This window comes from Cibotium barometz, chromosome 36 (genome assembly GCF_041138505.1).
Source record: "Cibotium barometz isolate CiBa-2024 chromosome 36, ASM4113850v1, whole genome shotgun sequence".
NCBI classification, from domain to species: Eukaryota; Viridiplantae; Streptophyta; class Polypodiopsida; order Cyatheales; family Cibotiaceae; genus Cibotium; species Cibotium barometz.
This window is the reverse complement of record NC_141081.1, coordinates 1,293,092-1,316,893: the sequence shown is the minus strand read 5'-3', so window position 1 is coordinate 1,316,893 and position 23,802 is coordinate 1,293,092. Positions and strand designations below refer to the sequence as shown.

Sequence of the window (23,802 nt, the reverse complement as noted above, 5' to 3'; positions counted from 1 at the left end):
AATATGCCACCTGTAACACGCGGAAGCTCTGAGAGTCTTCTTTCAGCCCTAAACACTACCGAGAACATGCTGATGCAAAAACACAGACAGAAGGGAGAGTAGAGAGAGAGAGAGATAGCTGGAAATTCAGTATATTCTTATGGTACAAAAAGGTACCTAATTCTACAGCCCTAGGCTGCCTTCATGAAAAGGTGGTATACACCCAAAACAGTCCTAGTCTAAGACCCATTCCATGAGGGAATGAATGCTTACAACAATGAGCAAACTGCCTATTTATAGGCTTCTTGGACTTCATGGAGTGCTGGCCGACCAGCCAACTGGACATATCATCTACATAAGTGATGCGCCTGTAGCCGCCTTGGTTCTCGTTCAGCCGACAGCCCTTTTGTCTCAGCCGCGACAGCTCCTGCTCTGCTCTGGTACAGCCGACAGGGATCCAAGTCCTTCTCCAAGTCCACACTAGCCAAAACAGCACTTTATGCTCCAACTTCTGGTTCTTATCATCTTTTTCTCGCTGCCCCTTTTGGATTATCTTCTGAGAATGTCCATGGCAATTCTTGCACATGACATCCCCCTCTGCTAAACTTGATGACAGGATTCCAACTGTTTTCTTGGATGACTGTCATCATCCCATTCTGTTCCGGGAGTCCCTCTGTCATCCCATCCCTAGCAACCCTTTTCTCTAAAAACCCGGCCCGGTCTCCAAAACCACTCTGACTCTAAATAAGATCTATGGATCTGTTCCCTCCAGTCCCCAATCCGTTTTTGCCCTGACTCTGAACACTGTCTTGGTCTTTATTCCTGAGAAATGAGTTTGGCACTCTCACATCACCCCTTGGAGAATAATCCTCCCTTGGGACCGTTGCCCGAGAACCTATCTGGCTCACAGGACTGCCATCCCCTCTGGCTTTGTGGAACACCACCAACAAACCTCCTGGGAGCTCTTCTTGATCTTGTGTTCCTTGCCTTGGGCTTCGTACCCGTGCACTTTCTTGTACCTTGGACCTGTACACCTTCATATGGGACCGAAACAGCATTTAGCCTTGCTGAGCCTGATGCTCTGATACCAATGTAACACGCGGAAGCTCTGAGAGTCTTCTTTCAGCCCTAAACACTACTGAGAACATGCTGATGTAAAAACACAGACAGAAGGGAGAGTAGAGAGAGAGAGAGAGAGAGAGAGAGAGAGAGAGAGAGAGAGAGAGCTGGAAATTCAAGGCCATTGTGTTTAATCTTCGGAGCTTTTTTTGAATGGTGGGTAAGCGCACATTCTGTCAATGTTTACCGATTGCCTTGTCACTCACTGTGGGGGCCGCTTTCATCTACATCGTTTAAGGCGTTGTGGAGGCTGCCATTTTGTAACTTTGGAGCAGGTGCTTGTGCTCTTCTTGCGGTGCTTTGGTTTACATTATTTGAAACGACCTCAGGGATATGAAGACCCCGCAACCTTAGCAGCAGAGAGCATATGTGCTGATTTAGGGTTTGCAGCTACTGATTTAGGGTTTGCAGCTGCTGAATTAGGGTTTGCAGGTGCTGAATTAGGGTTTTCAGGTGCTGAATTAGGGTTTGAGAGAACGGGTTTTCTTTGCTTTTGTACATGGATTTGGATGACCCGACTGCTGCTGTTAGTGGCATGGCTGCCAATAGCCTTAACATGGATCTTATTGAGGAGATGATCGAGAAGGATGTGGGTTATGCTTCAGATGCCTCGGAGCAACAAAAACGTCAAAGGCTTGATGTTGATGCAAGCTACACCCCGGTGAATGTTGGAGAGAATGCAGAGGAAAGTTCTCACGTACCTTCTCCGGAGTTTGCACGTTTGCTGCAGATCACTGGTGAGCTTCTGCAAGAATATGTGACGGCAAATAGCGTGCAAATGGCTGCAGTAGATAATGGTGGTGTGGCTGATGTATGCATGGAGACTCCTTTGTTGCTACAACAGCTAGGAGATTTTCATGATCATGCTGCTATCTTCTTCTTTACTGGGCGTATTCCGTTGTTGCCTCGTCTTAGAGCATGGTTGGGCCGCTTGGTGTCGCCTGAGGCACTTGAGGAGATTTATGATGGTCCGAGAGGCTTTTATGAAATACTTTTTCGCACTTCGGAAGCCCGTAGGGCAGTCTTGGAGCAGGTGCCACTCTTTTTGGATGGGCAGTTGGTTCATGTGGTTCCGTGGAAGCCTATGGCAGAGTACCAAGATATGTTGCGCCAGGCTTGCCAATTTGGGTTGAAGTGAAACAATTCCCACCAATGTTTTGGCGTGTTTTACCAGGTCTCATGCGAGGTATCGGTGATGTCTTGGCGGTGCCTCGAATGACATCTAGAAACCGAAATCGTCTATGCATGTTGTGGGATACTGGGAGACCTAGGCCGACACATTTGCGTGTCAATATGACTGGGCTGCAACCTTTAATGTATGAATTGAGGTGGGATACATTTGCTGGCCACTGTTTCAAATGTGGTGAGATAGGCCACTTTGTCTCCGAATGTCCTAAGAAAGAACAAGTTGTTGCTACCAAGGATATCGTTGATGGGCAGTTGCCCGTGGAAGATGAGCATGATGCTCCTTTACATGATGCCCAACACATGGATGTACATGTGGATGTTCATAATGAGGTTGAGCAGCCATGGGTGGAAGTACGTGGTAAAAAGACACGTTTTGTTGCCCCGCGGGGGGATTTCTCAGATGCTGTTTGGCAGGGGCCTTTGCGTACTCATCAGGGGCCCTTACATACATATGCTCATCGCCCTTTGGGTTCAGGTGCCCAGCAACAGACCAGGATTGAGAGGCCAAGAGGCCAACTTTCTCAGGGTACAGGGGCTCTTGGGGTGGATAGAGTAGAACGCTATCCTATTAGAAGTCGCCTAACAAAAGAAGCACAACAACAATTGCCTCTTGTGTTTGGTTCGAAGGGTGAGGTCATCTCGCCATGGGATGGTCATTACCGTTCGGCACGTGCTCGGGAACTCCAAGAGCAGTCTGAGATCACAAATACCATGTCTCAAAATGCAATGCTTCAAAAGGTTCGTGATTTGGCAAATTGTCCTGGGCCTAGTACACAGCCTTGATTCCTTTTCTGGGAAGGCTTATGAAAATTGTACAATGGAATGTAAAGGGTATTTCTTCACGCCAAAAGCAGTTCAGGCTTTGGCGTACAACTTTTTGTCATGGTTGGGATGTTTTGTGTGCAGTTGAACATAAGCAACATAAGTTGGCTAGCAAAGCCTATGTATATAAGGGGTTTCATGTTTTCTACAGCGGACATCCTGCTTCGCAGTCAGGTGTTATGTTTGCTGTTCGTTCGCAGTTTCGGCCTTCTCTTGTGATTCAAGATGTTCATGGAAGATTTCTAGTGATACAGATTGTTTGGGATGATACGCCTTTATGGTTGTTAGGGGTGTATGCTCCAAATAATGCTCTTGCACGGCCGTTTGCTGTGGAATGACTTGTGTGCTCTTTCAATCTCTCATCCTGGCTTTGTGATGGGAGACTTTAATATGTGTGTCTCCAGGGAGCAAGCCACGTCGCCTCATTCTGTAATGGATGGCCCGGAGAGAATGGCGTGGGAAGCTTTTGCAGCAAGGTCGCTAAAACAAGACATGTGGTCTTGGTTGCATCCAGATGAAAGGGGTTACACTTATGCCTCACAACAGTTTCGGGGCACTTCTGCTAGATTGGATAGGATGTATATTTTACATCAAGATCTCTTTTTGCCAGAGGTTCTTACTATGATGGTTGATCAGCAACAGGTTTTCTCGGATCATTGGCCACTTGTGTTTGAAATGGTCTATCATCCTGTGGATGCATATAAAGGCTTGTTGGGACGCTTGCCTTTGCGCTTAAATCACACTTTTTTGGAGCATGAAGTTTTTGATGTTTATATGCGTCAGTTGATACGACATTTCTCCACAAGAGTGTCCATGGCTGATTATCATGCTTGGCCAGTGTTCCTTACCAACACTCGGAAATTAGCGCGGCATTATGGTCTTGCTAATGCCTCTATACAAAAACAGCATGTGGCTCTTCTTGAGTCGCTTTTAAAGGGCTTGCAGGCGTTCATGTTTACTGACTCTATGGATGCTGAAGTTGTGGATGCCATAGAATGGCTGAAAAAGGAGCTATCTAGGGTGCAAGAAGCACAATATGTTCGCTTTAAACTACTTGCACGTCTTGATGCTTTGCGGGATGCTAACTGTCAATCTCATCGCTTCTATGATAAGTTGCATCAAAAACATATGCGTGAGAATATTGTTAGGCTGATGGATGCCCAAGGCAACCTTGTTACTCAACCTTCTGAGGTTATTCAGCATTGCATTAGGTTTTATGAAGATTTGCTTGCCCCTCGAGAGGATGTCTCGCCGGCTGTCCTGGCTGCAAGGGAGTCATTGTTTGCTGAAGTACGATATCAAGTTAACCCTAATGTGGAGGTTCAGCTTGATGCTCCTGTTACTCAAGGGGAAGTGGAAGCTGTTCTCTCCAAACTTCCCATGGGAAAGAGCCCAGGTTGGGATGGTTTGACAAATGAGTTTTTCCGAAAATATGCTGATCAGCTTGCAGAGCCTTTGACGCTTATTTGTCAAGGGGTTTGGGATGAGGGATATATGCCTGCCGATTGGAAGTTGGGCATACTTCGTTTGTTGCCCAAAGTCCCTTTGCCTACTTCTTTGGCTCAATGGCGCCCGATCTCACTTATGGGTATTATGTATAAAATCTTTACAAAGATTCTTGCCATTCGCTTGCAGAAGGTGCTTCCTACTCTTATTCATCCATATCAATATGGATTTGTGCATATCAAGAATATTTTGCATAATATTCTTAATGTTCAAATTGGAGTGGATTATGCCAAGGCAAAGAAGCAAGAGATTGTGATGCAGCTGGATCTTGAAAAAGCTTTTGATCATGTCAGCTGGTCTTTCCCTTCTCAGTTAATGACAGCCATGGGCCCCAAAATGGCTAATTTGGTGCATTTACTTGGCTCTGGCTCTATCACGCGGATTATGCTCAATGGAGGACTTTCGGATGGTATTTCTCTCACCCGTTCTCCCCGACAGGGCTGTCCTCTTAGCCCTCTTTTCTTTGCCATTGCCACTCATCCTATGTTATCTCGCCTAGATGCTATGGCATCGCATGGTGAAGTGGTTGGTTTGCATCTCCTTCATGGCAAGCAATTGGTTGCTCAAGCCCTTGCGGATGACACTTTTATGTTTCTCAGGGCCGAAAAAGCCAATATAGATCGAGAAATAGAAGCTTGGAATAATTTTGCATTGGCTTCTGGGCTGAAAATAAATTCAACAAAATCAGCCCTCATTGTATGCACGGAATTTGATCTTGAGGCATTAGGGTGACAAGGCCGTGTGGTGCATACAAGAGACATTGTTCGTCATCTTGGGTATCCGGTGGGTGTGGATGTAGACCCCCAAGTGCTTCTTGCTTGGATTTCTGCTCGGATCTCGGATAAATTTGTGTATTGGAAAGCTCAAGGGTGGCCTATGCACGTGAGGGTTAAGGTAGCTCAAGTTATTATGCTTAGCATGATTTCCTATTTTTTGCCTTTGCTACCTTGGACGCACAAATCTCTTCTCCGTTTGGTTGCTCCCATTCGGTTTATGCTGTGGAAGAGGCAAGGAAATACTATGGGTCAAACATGGATAGCTTGGAATCACATTACGACGCCCAAAAGAATGGGTGGGGCTGCTTTACTGGATGTCCGCTTGCATATGGTGGCGCGTAGGTGGGCGCTTTTTCAGGATATGTGTTTGCAGGAGCAGCCTTGGGTATTCATGGCTCGTGACTTGATTGAGTTGGAGGGATTGTCACATGGACAAACACGTGTGCAGGCTTCATGGTGGGACATTGTGAATACGGCTCATCCTGTCCGTATTCGCTCATCTCACATTTTATCTCATATTCTCCTTTCTTGGCATGAAGTTCTACTATTGACTCGGTGGGATCCTGGTCATGAAAGACTACTTTTGAACTCTTTGCAGTTCGAAACATTTGTGGAGTCGCGTGTCATTGTTTGGCCAGACAGAGATGCTTCACGCATACGACTCAACCGCATGGTCAGGTTAGGCTTGGTTAGAATCCGAGATGCTGTGATACCTGGTCGTGAGACAGGCCATATTCGTTTCGTTAGCATAAGGTGGAGCAGCCCGCCAGTTCTTCAAACACTCCTCATGATTTAGCGGAGGCACTGGCTGAAGAGGCTGCGTATGAGATGCCATAGAGGCATGTAGTGCATACCCAACCCATACCTCTGGCTTGCTTCTGGGAAGGAGATAACATAGCCTTCATCATTGACCACATCCGCCATGAAACATACAATCTTTTGTGAGAGGACGAAAGCTTTCCATGGTTCAAGAAGGCCTAACGAAGCACGAAACAGCCTACTCCAGTGTATCCTTTCAAGGCGCATGGTGTTTCCAACCTCCAATGATCTTCCATGCCATTCCAATTTCTCTGTTAGCAATTTCCAGTCCATGATTAACCTAGAGCTGAAGGGGCAGCCTGGTATTTTCCCTATAAAGTGCCCAAAAACCACCTCCCAATAATCAGGGTTCCATGCAAGACTTCAAAGTGGTGACATGGCTACTAGCGTCTGTGCCCAAGGCTGTTTTTGATATGCAAACTCAGCGACCAAAGTGGCTTTCCTGGTAATGACATGAGTATGAATGTCAAGAATGTTGACGCTCCCATGATTTCTTGGTGTACAGAGCTTGTTCTTTCGCAGCAATCCGACGTGTACTCATCCAAGTGCTTCTTTGGCCAAGCAAGCAGAGGCAAGAAGAACTGTATATATGCAATGAGAATGGACTGCACTATACGGAGTCTCACATGTAAAGGCCATGTGGCTAACTTCCAGTACCATAATGTAGCATTTATTCTTTGCAAAACCCAATCAGCCTAGAGTTTGAACGATGTATGCCATGCAAGTGGTTAACCCAAATGTCTAATCAGCTGATTGGAGGGAACAAGAGCCCCTGGCCACAAGACATTGTGCCAAGCTTGTGGTTTGAGAGGGATAAGCTTGGATTTACGAAAATTAATTCGGAGACCTGTAGCTGTTCCAAACAGATCCAAGGCATCCATCACAACACGGAGATCACGAGGATCATCTCGTGGCATGAAGAAGGAATCATCTCCATAAGCCTGTGCACAAAATACTTGCCAGATGGCAATTGAAGACCACGAAGGGCACCTTGTCGAGTAAGATGATCCATATGTAGAAGCAAAGGATGAGTTGCTATGGCATATAATAAGGCACTCAAAGGGAATCCTTGACGCACGGACTTACCCAAAGACCACGAGTCAGAGACTTCACCATGAAGAATACATGATGCCTCACTCCCTTGATACAACCAATACACAAGATTGGGCATCTTAATTCCAAAACCCATTTTGCACATGGTCGCCGCAATAAATCCCATTGCATATTCAACCCCAATGAAGGCATTTGCAATGTTATCCGTGTCTGCGTGGGACAAAACCATATTGCTCCTCGTGTAAGCCTACATAAAGTACCCCTTTTACCCTATTGACCAACATTTTGGTGACCAATTTGTATACTACAAGCATTAGAGTAATTGGCCGCCAATCAACAAAGGTCTCACACAGGGTTTTTTTTTTTTTTTAGAAGTTTTACAAGCCCTTCTTTCCCTGATTTGGGCATTTTCCAAGTACACCAAGCATCATGTATCATGAAAAGCAATGCATATTTGAGATCATCTCAGAAATGCAAGAAGAATTCCACAATTACACCATCCCAACCTGGAGATTTCCAAGTGCCCAATTGTTTTATTGCCTCTTGCAATTCTTCCTCCGTGAAGCATTGTTCCGGGATACTATGCATGAAACATGAGAGAGCAACTGATCCCTGGCAACTTGAACTTGGGCATTAACAGGACCTGTAGTAGCAAAGACATGCGCATAATGGGACACACTCTCATCGGCCAATTGTTGTTTGGAACATGTCCAAGTTTGCATCAAGGTCTTGACGCCTTTAATGGTGTCTTTTTGGCATTCAAAATGCGCCTTTAATGGTGTCTTTTTGGCATTCAAAATGTAAGCTTTTGAAGAAATCCTTTGAAGAAAATCTCTTATCCTTGAATGGCTATTGCTTGGCTTTGACTTGCCATTTTTCTAGCTTATGTCTGTCATTTTCAAAAAGAACCTGTTTTGCATTGCATAAATCCTCTTCTTTAGACATCGAAAGATTCCTGATGTGTAAGCAAGCTCTGCCAGAGCTTGACAAGTTTCTTTTGCATTATGGACTCTCTGTTTTTCTTCATGCATATACCAGTGACCATAGTCTCTAATGATGAGTTGGATCCTCTGAACAAAACGATGCCAGGCCACATCCGTACTTTTCAGTATTTGCAACTTAAGCAGTGTAATGACCTCTTTGACCAAATTATGGAAAATGTCATGCGAGAGGTAACAGTTATTGATGAGAAGCGGACAATGGCAGTATAAAGGATGATCATCTAATTGCAGTCCGAAGTATAGCGCCATCCACAGAGGTACATGATCAGATAACACTTGTGAGTGATCCACCCAAATTTTGCATATAAAATCATCATATTGATCCGCATGTAATAAATACCATCTATCTAGGCAAGCTCGCTATTGAAAAAAGCCCTATGATGAAAAGTGAAGCCAGACACCCCAGGGCACATTTGAGTCCACAAATCAACAGCCTGTAAAGTATTTATCATTGCATTCCAACGGAAGCTAGCATATGCGAATGTCTAGACGAGTTATCCCCATGCTAAGGGGCATTGTTAAAATCCCCACACAAGAAAGCATTATGCAACCAAGGATAGTCACAAATCTCTACCCATAAAGTTGCTCTCTTGGCTGAAGCAGTTGGCGCATAAAGAGCTGCAAACTCATACATCTCAGCATTTATCAGACATTGAACCACCAACCAGTGACCATCCGGGTCATTATGTGCTAAAACCGGTTGTAACTCATGTCTGACCAACAAGGCAACTCCTGAAAATGCACGCAAGCCTGCATAAAAGATGCCATAACCAACAAAGTGACCTACTTACCCTACGAACTCATTCTCATTATGTTCTTGCAAGCAAACTATATCCAGTTTCATCATATTTACATAGCACCAAAAACGCCTCCATTTATTTACATCAAAGAGGCCATTGACATTGTATGTAAAGCATTTAAGAGGGACTACAATGAGAAATATATACAAGAAAGTAGATGACACAGCCTGCCCAGGCATCTGCCATTGGCATGTGTTCCCCATTATCATAATGCAACATATTTTCTTGCATTTCAGGTTCATGTGCCTGCATTTGCAATTCTATCTCTTGCACTTCCATAAGAGTCTGCGCTCTATGCAGCTCCACCATTTGTTCCCACTTCTTGCCCACAATATTACTTTGCAAGTTTGACGCAGCCATGTGTGAGGAGGGAGCATCCAAGGCCCAATTTCATGTTGGCAACAGTTGCGTGCGCTGCAACACTGGTTTTTTAGGAGTTTGCCAACCATCAATGATCATTTGCCAATTTTTCTTTTCCCTTAGTCTTTGCCTTTTTGCACAGCTTGTGAATACAATACATGTGCATTTGCAAAAGATGAGGCTGTATTTTTTTACTCACACAAGAGGTGCTTGAACTTTCACATTGACATTTGATGTCGGCTGTGAGACCCTCAGTCTTTGCCTTTTTGCACAGCTTGTGAATACAATACATGTGCATTTGCAAAAGATGAGGCTGTATTTTTTTACTTACACACAAGAGGTGCTTGAACTTTCACATTGACATTTGATGTCGGCTGTGAGACCGCAGCAGGCGGTGGAGGATGCAACACTGTGGGACATTGAGTGGCCATATGACCAAATTTACCACACGTGTAACATGCAGCAGTTCTAATCTTGTTCTTCATTTGTTGCCCTTCAAGGATCAACCCTAGGATTAGCATGTACATGTGCATGCACATGACAACAAGCAGTCCAAAAATAGAATACAACACAAAACGATAACCCTTTTGTGGAGAATGTAAGGCACCAAAAGTAATCTTGAAAATATAGGACATAGAAGGGCTAAACTAATAAGTATCAACAACATTTATGGCATTTGGAGTAAACATCTTATTCCTTGCACACGTTATTTCTAGTAGAGACAACAATGGAAGACTTATCTATGTCCTTACCATGAAAAGTAGAGTGCAATTGTGAATTCACAAAGGATGTATTAATTTGGGGCTTCCTACGACGCTCATTGTGGCCTGCAAGTCGCCTCCGACAGCTTCGTTTTGCTTCATCAAACTCCGACAATGCATGAAACCTGACAGAACCAAGATGGATAAGAATTTTACTAGCAACCCCTAAAAATCAAAACATGTTTGTTCATGCACGAGTTCACATAAACATCTACCTATACATACCAAATGATATAAAACACACTACATCAAACAGATTGTTTATATCACAAAGATACAAGGTATCCAACTTCTAAAATAAAAACCAAAAAAAACTACTCCTACATGTTTCCTAACCTGGCCATGTGTTCGGTTACTTTTCCTATATCTAGAAGATGCATCAACCATTGGGCCAAATTGACAACCTGGCTACTGACTGAATATGATATATTTTAGATTGTTGAAACAAAGCATTGAGCACACATGTAACAACATCATAACAAATAATACATGTATGAATACTAGCATGGAAGCAAGTCCATTAAACATGGAAGCAAGTCCATTAAACATGAAGAACTAAGAAGAAAGAGTTAAATTAATTAAATTACAAACTTGTACCATGAAGGGGACATCCCCAATAAAAAATTTCTTAACCTCCTCAACAGAGGGGGTTTCTCTCACACTTTGAACCTTCAAATGGGCGAGGGATTCATGCCTTTGTACATCATTATCCAGCACCTCGCGTATATTGAGTATGCATGGAAACATTTCATGCTAAAGTGCATGCATGGAACCACGCGAATACATGTATCAGCAAAAAGCTCTTGATGAGTACTTTCTATTCATGATTATACCATTGCAAGGTTAACACTTGTCCCGGATAATTTAGCATTGATAACTTCAACACCTTCCATGATGTCTCCAGCATCTAGCTGATGATGTGGGGCAGCTTCTAGATTCAGAAGATGGAATCCGTGCTTGGCAATAGCATCTTGCTTCAAAAACTGTGAGATGGAAAATGTTCTTATATAGGGACCCCTTAACCAGGTCAACAACCTGGATGGCAACTGGGTCCCTAGACAAGGGCTCACAACTTTCACGGTGCTCACCCACCCAAAAGGTAACTATGGGTGTACTTGTCCAATTATGTACACCTGGCACCCTAACACATGTACATGCGACAAAGTCATAGCTTATTATTGAATCGAATACAAGTTTCCGTGATTAAATTGTCAACACACTGGCCATGACAATCTAATGATTGGAACATGGAAAGTGACCATAGCATAAGATAAGACCTAACACATGTACACGGCGATAAAGCTATAGCTTCATCTTCTCCTCTTCTAAGTATGTGGAACACTACGCATGGCAGATCAACACCAATCAAACTACTTGCAAAAACACAATAGACAAGAGTTGTAAACCCTAATATTTCAAAACATGAATATGTAAAATGATGACCTTGGATCTTGACTGAAATCCAGTTCATGCATGCCTATCTACTGTGCATACAAAAGGTTCTTTGATGTCCCTCCACTTGTGCATGCTCTATGGCACATGAACAGGCCTATCTTGCAGCTCCACAACTTGAATTCTTGGTGATCTACAACACGCCCTTGCTGCTTTGCTTCTAGTCTTGCAAACTGTGGCTTAATGGATGCTTCCAATGACCCTTGACATGCCTTTATATAGAAATCTGATGGCCAGACATATGCTAGTCAGCCAGCCCTTTTCCAACCCAAAATATCATCCAAAAGGCCATTAAACATGTTCATGTCACGCCCAACTTGTGTGTCTTCCATTGGTGGATGTCCTAGGCACCTCCGAGTGCCTATTGGGCTCTAAAAACTGCCCAAATTGGACCACAATCACCCTCCAATCTTGCTTAAAAGGCAGTTGGAAGGGCAGCATTGTCCACATCACATGCGATTAAGGCATGCACATGGCATCCCTCTTGCTAAGTTTTGAGCACTAGAGCACATGATGCACCTTTGCTCCATACTCCTTTGCATGTCTTTGGGTCTTGTCCAACGGTAGGCTCATGCTTCGATTTCTCTCTTACACTCTACCAGACTCTCCTGTCAGGATTTCTCATTACAATCAAGCCCTTGCTTGGAAGCTTCCAATGCCCAATGGATTTGTTCCTTGAGAAACTACTCTCAACGAACCAACTATTCCATGGGCCAAGCCTTGATGTGACCTTCTCCCATGTTGTGCCTCCTCGGGAAAAATGCAAATCTGAAGGGTTGATTGCCTACTAAGACCTAAACTTGATGTGATCTCCATAAAAACGGATGCTACATGCAAGACCTATGCAAGGAGTCCTTACATACATGCACAAAACTTGCTGCAAATGTAAAAACACAAACCCTATTTTGATTGCAAATGCAAAAACACAAACCTAATTATTTGCATGCACTTACTGCACACATTTATGCAAAAAACAATCCCTAGGAAGAACCTAGATGCTCTAAAACCACCGTGACATGCTATTGCAAAAGCATGCTTGGTCTCTATGATTGACGCTAAGCATGGCATATCAACTATGATCAGACTACTTGACAAAACACAATAGAAAGAGATGTAAACCCAAGTCTACTGTATATTTCAACACATGAATACGTACAAATCTTGGATCTTGACTGAGATCCAGTTCATACAGCCTACCTTTTGTGAATACATAATGTTCCCAACTGTCCTCCACTTGTAATGCTCTAGTGCACATGAGGGTGGCTTGTCTTGCTGCTCCACAGCTTGTCTTCTTGGCGATCCACAACATCCCTTGCTGCCTTGTTTCTAGTCTTGTAGACTCTAGCTAATGGATGTTTACAATGCCCCTTGACCTGCCCTTATGTAGGAATCTCATGGCAAACTGTATGCTAGCTGGCCAGCCCTAGTGCACATGAGGGTGGCTTGTCTTGCTGCTCCACAGCTTGTCTTCTTGGCGATCCACAACATCCCTTGCTGCCTTGTTTCTAGTCTTGTAGACTCTAGCTAATGGATGTTTACAATGCCCCTTGACCTGCCCTTATGTAGGAATCTCATGGCAAACTGTATGCTAGCTGGCCAGCCCTTTTTCAACCCAAAATACCATCCAAAAGGTCATTAAACATGTTCATATTGTGCCCAACTTGTGTCCAACTTATTGGTGCATGTCTTGGGTGCCTTGGGGTGCTTATTGGGCTGTCAAAACAGCCTAAAATCGGACCACACTCGCCCTTGGATCTTGCATAAAAAGCAGATGCAAGTGAGAAGAATGTAATTACTTGATGACTTTGGCATAATTATTTATTCTCCTGAATGTTGTACAATTGTCAAGGCCAGTTAAAATTACCACAAGCTCCACATTACCAAAAGCCAAGTCTTGAAAGTAATTGAGCATTTTCATGAAGTACCAAATGCCAAGCTCCACATTACCAAATGCCAAGTCTTGAAAGTAATTGAGCAATCGAGCAATCGAGCATCAAGCTGTGAGCCCCCCCAACCTGCGCCCTGCCTCGTGCACATTGCACCTCCCCCCTCCTGCCCGCCATCACCCTCTCCATCCCCTTTGCCTGCGTGCTGCCCCTTCCGCCCCGTGCCTGCCCCCTCCATCTCTCTCGCCTACACACTGCCCCCCTTCCATCCCTCTCGCTTGCACACCTGCCCCCGCTCGCATCCCGCTGCCTCCTGCCAGCCCTCTCCTCCCCCCCCCCCCCCCACCTACCATCTGCCCTCTCTCCTCCCCCATCCAGCGCCCCCTTTCTGTTTTCTTTTCATTTTTCCTAGTTGCCACCCCTGCTCCTCTGCTGTAATATGCGGAAGCTTCGGAGAAGGATCGGTACTTCAAAACTCAGAAATCAGCACTCTTTTCGCGACGGAACTAACGCACAAACTGAAAGGAGATGTGCAAAAAATAGAGAGAGAAGGGGGAGATGGAGAGGACACAGTATTGGGTCCCAATTACCCTCTGTAGGGCCCCCACCACGGATGGTGTATTTGCTTTATTAGAATGATGTAAATCTCAAAACAAATACAGAAACTTGACCTTTTCTTGGCTGGAAAATCCTGCCCTTGACCTTCAGAAGTCCACCCCTTTGCTTGGCAATCTCCTTGGCTTGACTGGCCCTTGATTGGCTTGAGCACTTGGTGAAAACTGAGATGAATTATGGGATTGTGGCTTCCTCTATTTATACTTCCCATCATGAGCAGTCGGCCAGCTGAAAAACAGTCCATGTCCCACGACTGAGTAAATTCAGCATTAAATGCTCAAATAAATCCTAATAAATTCTGCATAAATTTCCTAGCAAGCTGGGGAGGTAGGCGCTTGCTTCTAGAAGGCTGGGCATAGCCTTTGCCCACAATCTATGGGCTAGGCAGCCTGTATGGGCTGCCCCATACATGCCCTACAGCCATCTAAAGGCTGTATGCTCCTAAAAATAGCCTTATCTTTGCCCTAGGACTGTCCCACAGCCCTTCCATGGTTGGTGGGTCCAGCTTGGGCCTTCCTGGCCCTCATGGGGATGGTTTTACACCATTCCCGTGCCCACACTCAGATCCGGGGTAGCCCTATGGGCTGGCCCCTTGTCCTAACCCTAATCTACTCAGTGATCTGGCATCCGGTACCAAACCAGATACACAGAACCACTGACATCATTCTAGAGGGAGACTCACAGCGCGGACTGGCACTGTTTCATGTGCAGGACAGTGCACACCTGACCTTAGACTCCTGTGCAGGACAATGCACACCTGACCTCGGACATCTGAGATGGATCCTTGGCTGACTCGTCCCGGACTGGGCTCACATGGGACCAGTTCACCATCCCAAGTCCTGCACCTTCTGTACAGAAATGTCTACATGGCATCCAAGTGCGGGAGACTTCCGGAGGCTTCCAATTACCCTCTGTAGGGCCCCCACCACGGATGGTGTATTTGCTTTATTAGAATGATGTAAATCTCAAAACAAATACAGAAACTTGACCTTTTCTTGGTTGGAAAATCCTACCCTTGACCTTCAGAAGTCCACCCCTTTGCTTGGCAATCTCCTTGGCTTGACTGGCCCTTGATTGGCTTGAGCACTTGGTGAAAACTGAGATGAATTATGGGATTGTGGCTTCCTCTATTTATACTTCCCATCATGAGCAGTCGGCCAGCTGAAAAATAGTCCATGTCCCACGACTGAGTAAATTCAGCATTAAATGCTCAAATAAATCCTAATAAATTCTGCATAAATTTCCTAGCAAGCTGGGGAGGTAGGTGCTTGCTTCTAGAAGGCTGGGCATAGCCTTTGCCCACAATCTATGGGCTGGGCAGCCTGTATGGGCTGCCCCATACATGCCCTACAGCCATCTAAAGGCTGTATGCTCCTGAAAATAGCCTTATCTTTGCCCTAGGGCTGCTATCCCACAGCCCTTCCATGGTTGGTGGGTCCAGCTTGGGCCTTCCTGGCCCTCATGGGGATGGTTTTACACCATTCCCGTGCCCACACTCAGATCCGGGGTAGCCCTATGGGCTGGCCCCTTGTCCTAACCCTAATCTACTCAGTGATCTGGCATCCGGTACCAAACCAGATACACAGAACCACTGACATCATTCTAGAGGGAGACTCACAGCGCGGACTGGCACTGTTTCATGTGCAGGACAGTGCACACCTGACCTTAGACTCCTGTGCAGGACAATGCACACCTGACCTCGGAAATCTGAGATGGATCCTTGGCTGACTCGTCCCGGACTGGGCTCACATGGGACCAGTTCACCATCCCAGGTCCTGCACCTTCTGTACAGAAATGTCTACGTGGCATCCAAGTGCGGGATGCACGTGACATCTGCCCCTCTCCTTTCTGCTCCTCGTACCCCTACTCACCTCCCCACCCTTAAGTGTTTTTCTCAAGGCAGGTTCCAGCTCTCGGGCGGCTCTTCCTTTTGACAAGCTTCGGCGTCTTCTGGCCTTGAACCCCTAGGAGGACTCCATGGCAACCTCTCCTCACCCCCGACCGAGGCCGCCATCCCTTGCCTCTCCTTTTCAGAAGCGGATCTTCAGCTCCTCACTTCGACATTCGCATCCTTAGAGACCTCCAGCTTGGTATGCAAGATTGTGGGTAGCCGATAGCTCAGGGATCTGTTAACAGGCTAGCCTCCTTGGCGCGCCTGGAAAGATTACTGATACTCATCCTTTGGGGCGTGGCTACTACCAGGTTGAGTTCGACTAGCCACCAACAGCGTCGGACAGAGTTATGCAGCTGATCCCCATTGCACTACATACGGCCCACGCCTTCTTTGCAAGGTGGCAGCACAGCTTCGACCCAGCATCTGCCTAGCGTTCAGTGACAATCTGCTTCCCACATCTAGAGGTGGTGCATCTCCTCATAGATAAAAAGCACTCGATAGTAAAAAACTAGGCTAGTGCAAAAGACCTATGACTCTGATACCAATTATTGAAAACTACGGTGGTGAATCAAAACCTAAATAGTTCATGGTGATAATGGAAGCTTGATTAGGGATACGATATTAATAGAACAAATAGTGAGGCAGAATGATAGTAGATAAAAACACACATATATTTCTTTGTATTAGATGTGCGTTTATATAGACAAAAGGTTCAAGTGGTGTACATCAGGATTAGATTTGCAGGTTCCAAATTCTCCACGACAATCATCTCCACAAAATTATCTCCTTGTTTCCTTCATATCTGTGAAGCCTCTCTGTCGGAGATAGTGCCACATGCCATATCTCTTCCCTGCCTCCTCCGAGAAGCCCTATTCTATAGAGAGTGGAGTACTCTCGCCTCCCATGCCATTGCTTCATATGCAGGCAGATGGGACATCTCACTAGAGCTTGTCCTCCTCGTTAGTCAAGGAGACCACCTCGAGTGCCCACCCCCCGGTCCTAACTCAAATCCTCTTCAAGGGACTAGGAGGGAAGCTGGTCCCCAAGCAAAAGAGCACCAAGATCTGGCCACGGCCGCCACTCATGCACAAGAGTGGCTTGAGACGAAGCCACCAGCTGTCTTCCAGAGCTGAGAAGTACTGCCGAGCGCGCTAGGCTGGCAGGGCACAAGAGGATATGGTTTCATCAAAGAACCGTTTCGAGCATTTTATCTCAGCCCCCCCACGGTGACGCGCGCGTCCCCCCCCCCCCAAAAAAAAAACAAAAAAAACAAAAAAAAAAGTTACCTCAAGTAACCCACCTCCGCCCCCTTCTGTTTGGAGGCCATTACCTCACCGAGATTCACCTCCAAGTTCCTAGATCCCAGTGCGCCCCTCTGGCCCTATAAAGCGTTGGGCGGACCCTTCCTCGCATCCCCTGCCTCCCCCTCCCTCTCTGGAGGATTCCTCCCCTCCACTTCCTTCTCCCACCCCTCAGCTACCCCGTCCCCCCCCCCTCAGTAGTTACCTCTGACCCGACTCCTCTCGAGCCCCCTCTCCCACCTCCTTCCACCTCTCCAAAGCATTCCCATCACCCTCCCGCGGCGCCAGCGACCCCCGCTTGATTCATCGATTCTCGGACCCGATTGAGATGACCATTACCGCCTCTCCGGTGAGGGCTCTCCTGCCAGAGTCACCAAGCAGGTCCCCCTAGGGTTCTAGGACAGCCAATGGATTACGATTTCTTCCAATGTTTTTGAGAAATTGGAAACAACTTTGAATCTGAGTTCCTTAGATCATCCTCAATCTGATGGCCAGACTGAAAGGGTGAATCAGACCTTGGAGGACATGGTTCGTACATGTCTCCAAAAGACGGGGTTCATGGAAGGATTATCTTTCTATGTTAGAATTTACATACAACAGTACTAAGCATACGAGTACAGGTTTTAGTCCTTTTATATATACCTAGATGAATCCAAGAACATGCCCAAATTCACCTTTTAGGAACGTGCATGTTATATACTCATGGTAGTCAACCCACAAGACTATATAACTATCAACTCCATTATGCATAGTATGAACTAGATACTACGACATCCCCACTAACGTCATCAGTGCCCAATAGTGGGTGTAGAACTATGTATCAACATATGCTCTCACACACGCACTCCACACACACACACACACACACACACACACACACACACACACACATAAGAGCATATATTCACACAAAGCCCTTCGTGCTGAGTTTCTGTCAAACCTCCAAAGATGCAGGCAGACTCAGCCATAAGTCTCTCTCTCTCTCTCTCTCTCTCTCTCTCTCTCTCTCTCTCTCTACCGTTATAGGCGACATGCCTGGCAAAACTTGCAAGTACTCAAATAGGGTAGTTTTCACTAACACACCAACTATGCAATCAAAGCACATACAAGGCCATAATGATCACAAATGATCTATAAATTAGGTGGGGTAAAGGAGGCGGGTTTGTTGCATCTACTTGGAAAGTGATCATTTTGAGGGAGATTTTGCATTTTGGAAGGAAATCCAAATCCAAGCTCTTATCTAAATTGGTTATCTCAAAATGCCTTCAAAGTGTCCAACATTGATATTTGAATTTATTTTTCTTTTTTTAATTAATTATTCATTAGTTTTGGGAATAATGCAGCATTAAATCACAAATTGACACCTACCCAAAGTAGCAAATATAAAGAATTAGTACAGCAAATAAGTAGTTGGTAGGGTAAATGCATCGCTAAAGATAGAAAGAATAAGCACAATATCAACTGGCCGCAACTCGAACGAAAACTCCACAATGTGAAATCTGCATGTCCACTAATACGACTGAATTATATACCTAGATGAATCCAGGAACATGCCCAAATTCACCTTTTAGGAACGTGCATGTTATATACTCATAGTAGTCAACCCACAAGACTATATAACTATCAACTCCATTATGCATAGTATGAACTAGATACTACGACATCAATGCCCAATAGTGGGTGTAGAACTTTGTATCAAGATATGCTCTCACACACGCACTCCACACACACACACACACACACACATAAGAGCATATATTCACACAAAGCCCTTCGTGTTGAGTTTCTGTCAAACCTCCAGAGATGCAGGACAGACTCAGCCATAACGAAGCCTAGCACTAAGGGAATTAGTACAGCATATAAGTAGTTGGTAGGATAAATGCACCGCTAAAGATAGAAAGAATAAGCACAATATCAACTGGCCGCAACTCGGACGAAAACTTCACAATGTGAAATCTGCATGTCCGCTAATACGACTAAATTAATCCTTTTATGCTTATGTATGGATTTCAACCTAGATCACCTGTTACCGTGGGATATGTTTGTAACTGGTACGCAAATCTAGGAGAATCTAGAAGAGGCTTATGGGTAGACAACACTGGAAAACAGATGATTTAATGAAAGAAAAAAGGTGAAAAAAAAAAAGGAATAACATAAGCAAGACTTAAAGTTAATCTAGGATCACCAAGTCATCTTCAATGACCAGATACTGACATTTCTGGACAATAAAGAGAAAATCAGACAAAACTTATAAACCAGCTAAATCTCCTACTGCTGAAAAGAGAGAACTGCAGACCTGCTTGTGAACATGTACACATCAGGAGACTACTGGATTGGCTTTCTCACTCCATGGCAGAACATACCTTGTTCTTTTTTTTTGTGCCATGGCAGAACATACCTTTTTTTTTTTGTGCCATGGCAGAACATACAATGGAAAAGCATAACAAGCTAGACATATCATCAGATTGATGGAGGGAAAACCAACAGAATTTCCTGAGCTCATTGGCTCTCACAAAAATCAAGCTGCCTCTGCTAAACACTCACTAAGAGACTGCATTAAGGCCACATGAATTTAATTGCACTGAGCTGCGAACTAGGAAGCGTGAGAAATAATCTGCAAGACAATGCAAAGCACTTTGTGACTTGAAATACAAGAGGACAAACAAAGCAACCCTGTGCATGGCCACATAAACCATCCAGACAAAAGAATGAAGAGACTTCCAACAAAATTGTTAACCTCAGGAGTAGCACATAAGAGAAAGAAAAAGATGTCTTCGGGACTTCAAAAACACATCCTAGCTACAGGAAGGAAATATAGGTTAAGAACAGTATGCCAAGCTTGGACGCAAGCTTCAAAGTGCAAGGTGGAATAAAGACAACCATCTCTAGCATCTACATAGCAGAAATCATCAAGACCAATGCCCAAGATATACCAAAACATGCTTCTCCTTGGGTAGGGACAGAAAGTATGGCTTGTCTGGCTATTTGAGGCAATTGTCTGCACAATTTCTTGGCTTTCGACATCTGAACAGTTCCTCATGTTTAATGGAGGCTTTCCATGAGATAATTTTTAGGTGCATCATAAGAAACCAGGTTGGGCCTTCTACAAATCAGCACCAGGGCAGTAACCAGACTAAAAATTGTGCCCTTTTTTCAATGGCGATATTTACAGTATGTGAATAGCATGAAATTTTTTTCAGTGACAGCCACCAGTAAACCACACAAACAAAGTTATAGCTAATTATAGCTAGTGCAATTGTAGTCCTGTGTTACCAGACAGAAAGCACCACATGTACACCTTTTTTTATGACAGCACAATCTCTTATCTTTGTAAATGAAAGTTCCTTGTGTTTCATGGAGGCCCTGCATGATCAGCACCAAAGTGGTGACCAGACTACAAATTGTACCCTTTTGCTGATGAATATGTGTACAGTAGATAGATAGCATGAAAACTTTTCAGTTATTGCCACCACTAAACCATACATACCAACTTATAGCTGATTGCCCACTGCAATTGTAGTACCATTATCAGACAGATCAGCACAGAGCATCCATAAGTTGAAGTAAAAAAGCAAACTAGGAAAAAGCTGATTTCAGCATCTATTACCTGCTGCACTGTTGGCAAAAGCGCTTCTCCTGATTTGCAACCATCACTTTTCCAGCTTTGGAATGTGGTTCACATACTTTGTGCCTGCGGTGGTAATCTTTGGCAGAAGTAAGGTCTGTTTCGCATCCATCCACTTGGCAACGAGGCAGTTGTGATCCCGCAGCAGTTGCACGATGTTTTTTTGTGGCAGGATTAGTTTTTTGGGTTGCTCTGGCTCCAACAGCACCTGCAGCATCCTGAAAGTACGTCCGCTTCCCCAAGTGCAAACCGACCAAAGAATCACCAGAGCCAGCTGAGCCTGTGGCTGTGCTGCTGTGCCGCTCTTCTGTAGATACTGCCCTGGCTCCTTCTGTGGTGTCTTGGATAGTTCCCAAGAGAAGCTTTCCCTGATGCTCTGACTGAAATGCGGGACATTTGGACTCCTTAAGGTTACCCTTGTCTTTCAAACTTTCTGCTGCCTGATGTTTGTGCTCTGCACACCCATGGGTTACATGACTTCCGAGCTCTAGAAATCCTGTATTTCCATTACTCCAATTGTTTTCAGCTCTCTTATATGTGTTTATGGCCGTTGCATTCCCACCTTTGCAGCTGTCATTCCAATCGACTGCATTGCCTAGGCTAGCAGCAACATCAGCTGGCAGCTTACGCTGCTCAAGACACGACAGGTTCATACAATCAATTGCCCCCGAACTGTGTACAGCTGAGGAAGAAGATCCCACCCCTGAGACGGTAGGAAGCACACCTCCATTGGGGGGGGCTCCATCTTTATTTAGGCGTGCTTCAGCTTCGCTTGGCCAATGGTTCTGCTTCTTCGTGCCAAAATCAACTCCATGTCCTAGTAGGAGAACTGCCCCAGTGTCCCAGTCCCAAGGGGAGGAGGCATTGGGGTCCCAAGCCATTCATAATCTGCACGCAAAGCCCTTCACTTTGAGCAGAGAATCACACACAAGCCCGGAAACCTTCCCAGCACATAACAAGCTAAGTTTGAACAGAATGGTACCATACACAAACACTCCAACTACAAAAAGGAAGCAGAGCTCTGGGTATGAAGCCCGCTAATTAAAATCCCAACAAAAAAAGTTCTGCTATTTTCTATCCAAAACTACAGGAGAAGCAAAGCTTCTTATTGTTGCAGGTACACACACAGCTTGTGCTTCTCTGCATGTACTACGATTTGGGCAGCTGTAGGAGAGTGTATTGTCCCTTTATTTTCCATTTTTTTGCATGCAAGCAGAGATTTACGTTGCAAGCAAGCCAAGGCAGAAAATAAATTGCTTACCCAGCGGCTAAAAAGCCCAAAATATGTTGCAACTTCTACACCTGATGATGACAATGAGAAAGACAGAGAGAGACAGAGAGAGAGAGAGAGAGAGAGAGAGGGAGAGGGAGAAATATGATGAATTATTACTGGCACTTTTGACTATTGCAAAGCTGCAAAAAAACAGACAACAAATATCATTATTGCTGTTGTTATTTTGATGTTACCATTGGGTCATTGGCTCGGTATCGTCTTCTCTCACTGTCTCCCACATCACAGATTCCACACCTGCACAGGAGGAAGAGAAAGGGGTGGACGACTTGAAATGAAATGAAATGAAATAAATGTGAATATTGAAAAAAAAACAAAAAAAATATAAAGGCCGCATGCAGCAAAAACGTCTCCAAAGCTTGACAAAACCGCTATCCGCGTCTACAGAGTCAAAACCACTCTTCCTCTCTCGAACGACGAAACCACTATCCTGGCAACCGCCAGTCTGTTTTCCCGCCTCATTTACACGCCACGTTAGCTCGGGGATCGAGGATCTGACGTGGCAAGCCTTGAGAGGTGAAGGGTGGCGAGGGTGCCATGTCTTTTCAGAGCCACGTTCCAGGTCGGTTGAAGTCTGTACAGCTGGCATGTGACGGCCGACAGCAGGTCACCGTATAGCAGTCCGTAGGCAACGTCGCCTCATGACTGCAAAGACATAAAAGAGAAATGATAAAAAGGAAAAAAGAAAGGCATTTGGGGGTCCCACTTCACTTCCACTTTGCACTTCCCGTGTGTACTTTTTCCCAACCGTAGATCTCTATTTTTTAATCGCCTTATTATTATATATATTAAAAAGAAAATCAGACCAATGATCGTTCTCCATGTGTATGGGATGTGTAAACTTTGAGGGCCCTACGTGCCGACCCGTGACCCACATATGCGCCACGATAAAGCACGTTGGGTTTTCCAGAGCTATTATTGTTTCCCACCGCGAAGGACATACAAATCAAGCGGGAAAAAAAAATATTTGCCTTTGAAAAAAACAATTTCACTTAATTTTGAGGTCAGTTCCTAGCTTGCGTGAACTGAACTGCTTGGCCCACGAGCCAGTTGCCCAATGCCCACCATATTATGTGTGGAAACACCCTCTCAAATATGAGAATTGTCCCAAGGCCTTAAATTTGAAGCCCAGAGTAACTGAGTAACTCGAACTTTTCTTCGGTTCAACCATCTATAGAACTTTTCTTCGCTTCAACCATATATTTTACGCTTCAATACATGTGTCTTTCATGGTATGTACATCTCTATATCTCTATATATTAAATAAAGGAAGAGTTTCACAGGCTTCTACATAGGTTCAAGCTCCTACATGGAGTTTGGAGGTTCAATCTCCTACCCGTCGAAGACGAGTGAGGTTACTCGTTCCTAATAAAGAGATATCAAAACACACTCTCTTTTATTACGACACACACAAATGTGTGTGTACACACATACATGCTCTTATATCCCTTGAACATCTACATCATATACCCTTGAACATCTACACCCTATACTTGGGCCTCAACTTGATGCCTTGGTTATTTTATAAGGCTAACCTTTGGATCATTTTCAAGT

General features: G+C 44.8%; 1 protein-coding gene across 2 annotated transcripts in view; it reads right to left on the bottom strand.

Annotated features, from left to right (window-relative positions):
• The window catches only part of LOC147617385 (uncharacterized), a 41,213-nt gene extending 18,320 nt beyond the window's left edge, over positions 1-22,893 (bottom strand). The window contains exons 1-3 of one of the 2 annotated variants that reach the window (XM_086775642.1): positions 22,425-22,893; positions 20,940-21,845; positions 10,176-10,309 (exon numbers count right to left, since the gene is read on the bottom strand). In XM_086775642.1, the coding sequence (XP_086631768.1) occupies positions 10,176-10,309; positions 20,940-21,838 (1,033 nt within the window). In that variant the 5' untranslated portion in view covers positions 21,839-21,845; positions 22,425-22,893. Of the gene's footprint in view, positions 1-10,175; positions 10,310-20,939; positions 21,846-22,218; positions 22,352-22,424 lie in introns of those variants that run through there. The other variant, XM_086775643.1, reaches the window with a different exon arrangement.
• Between the last annotated feature and the right edge of the window lie 909 nt (positions 22,894-23,802).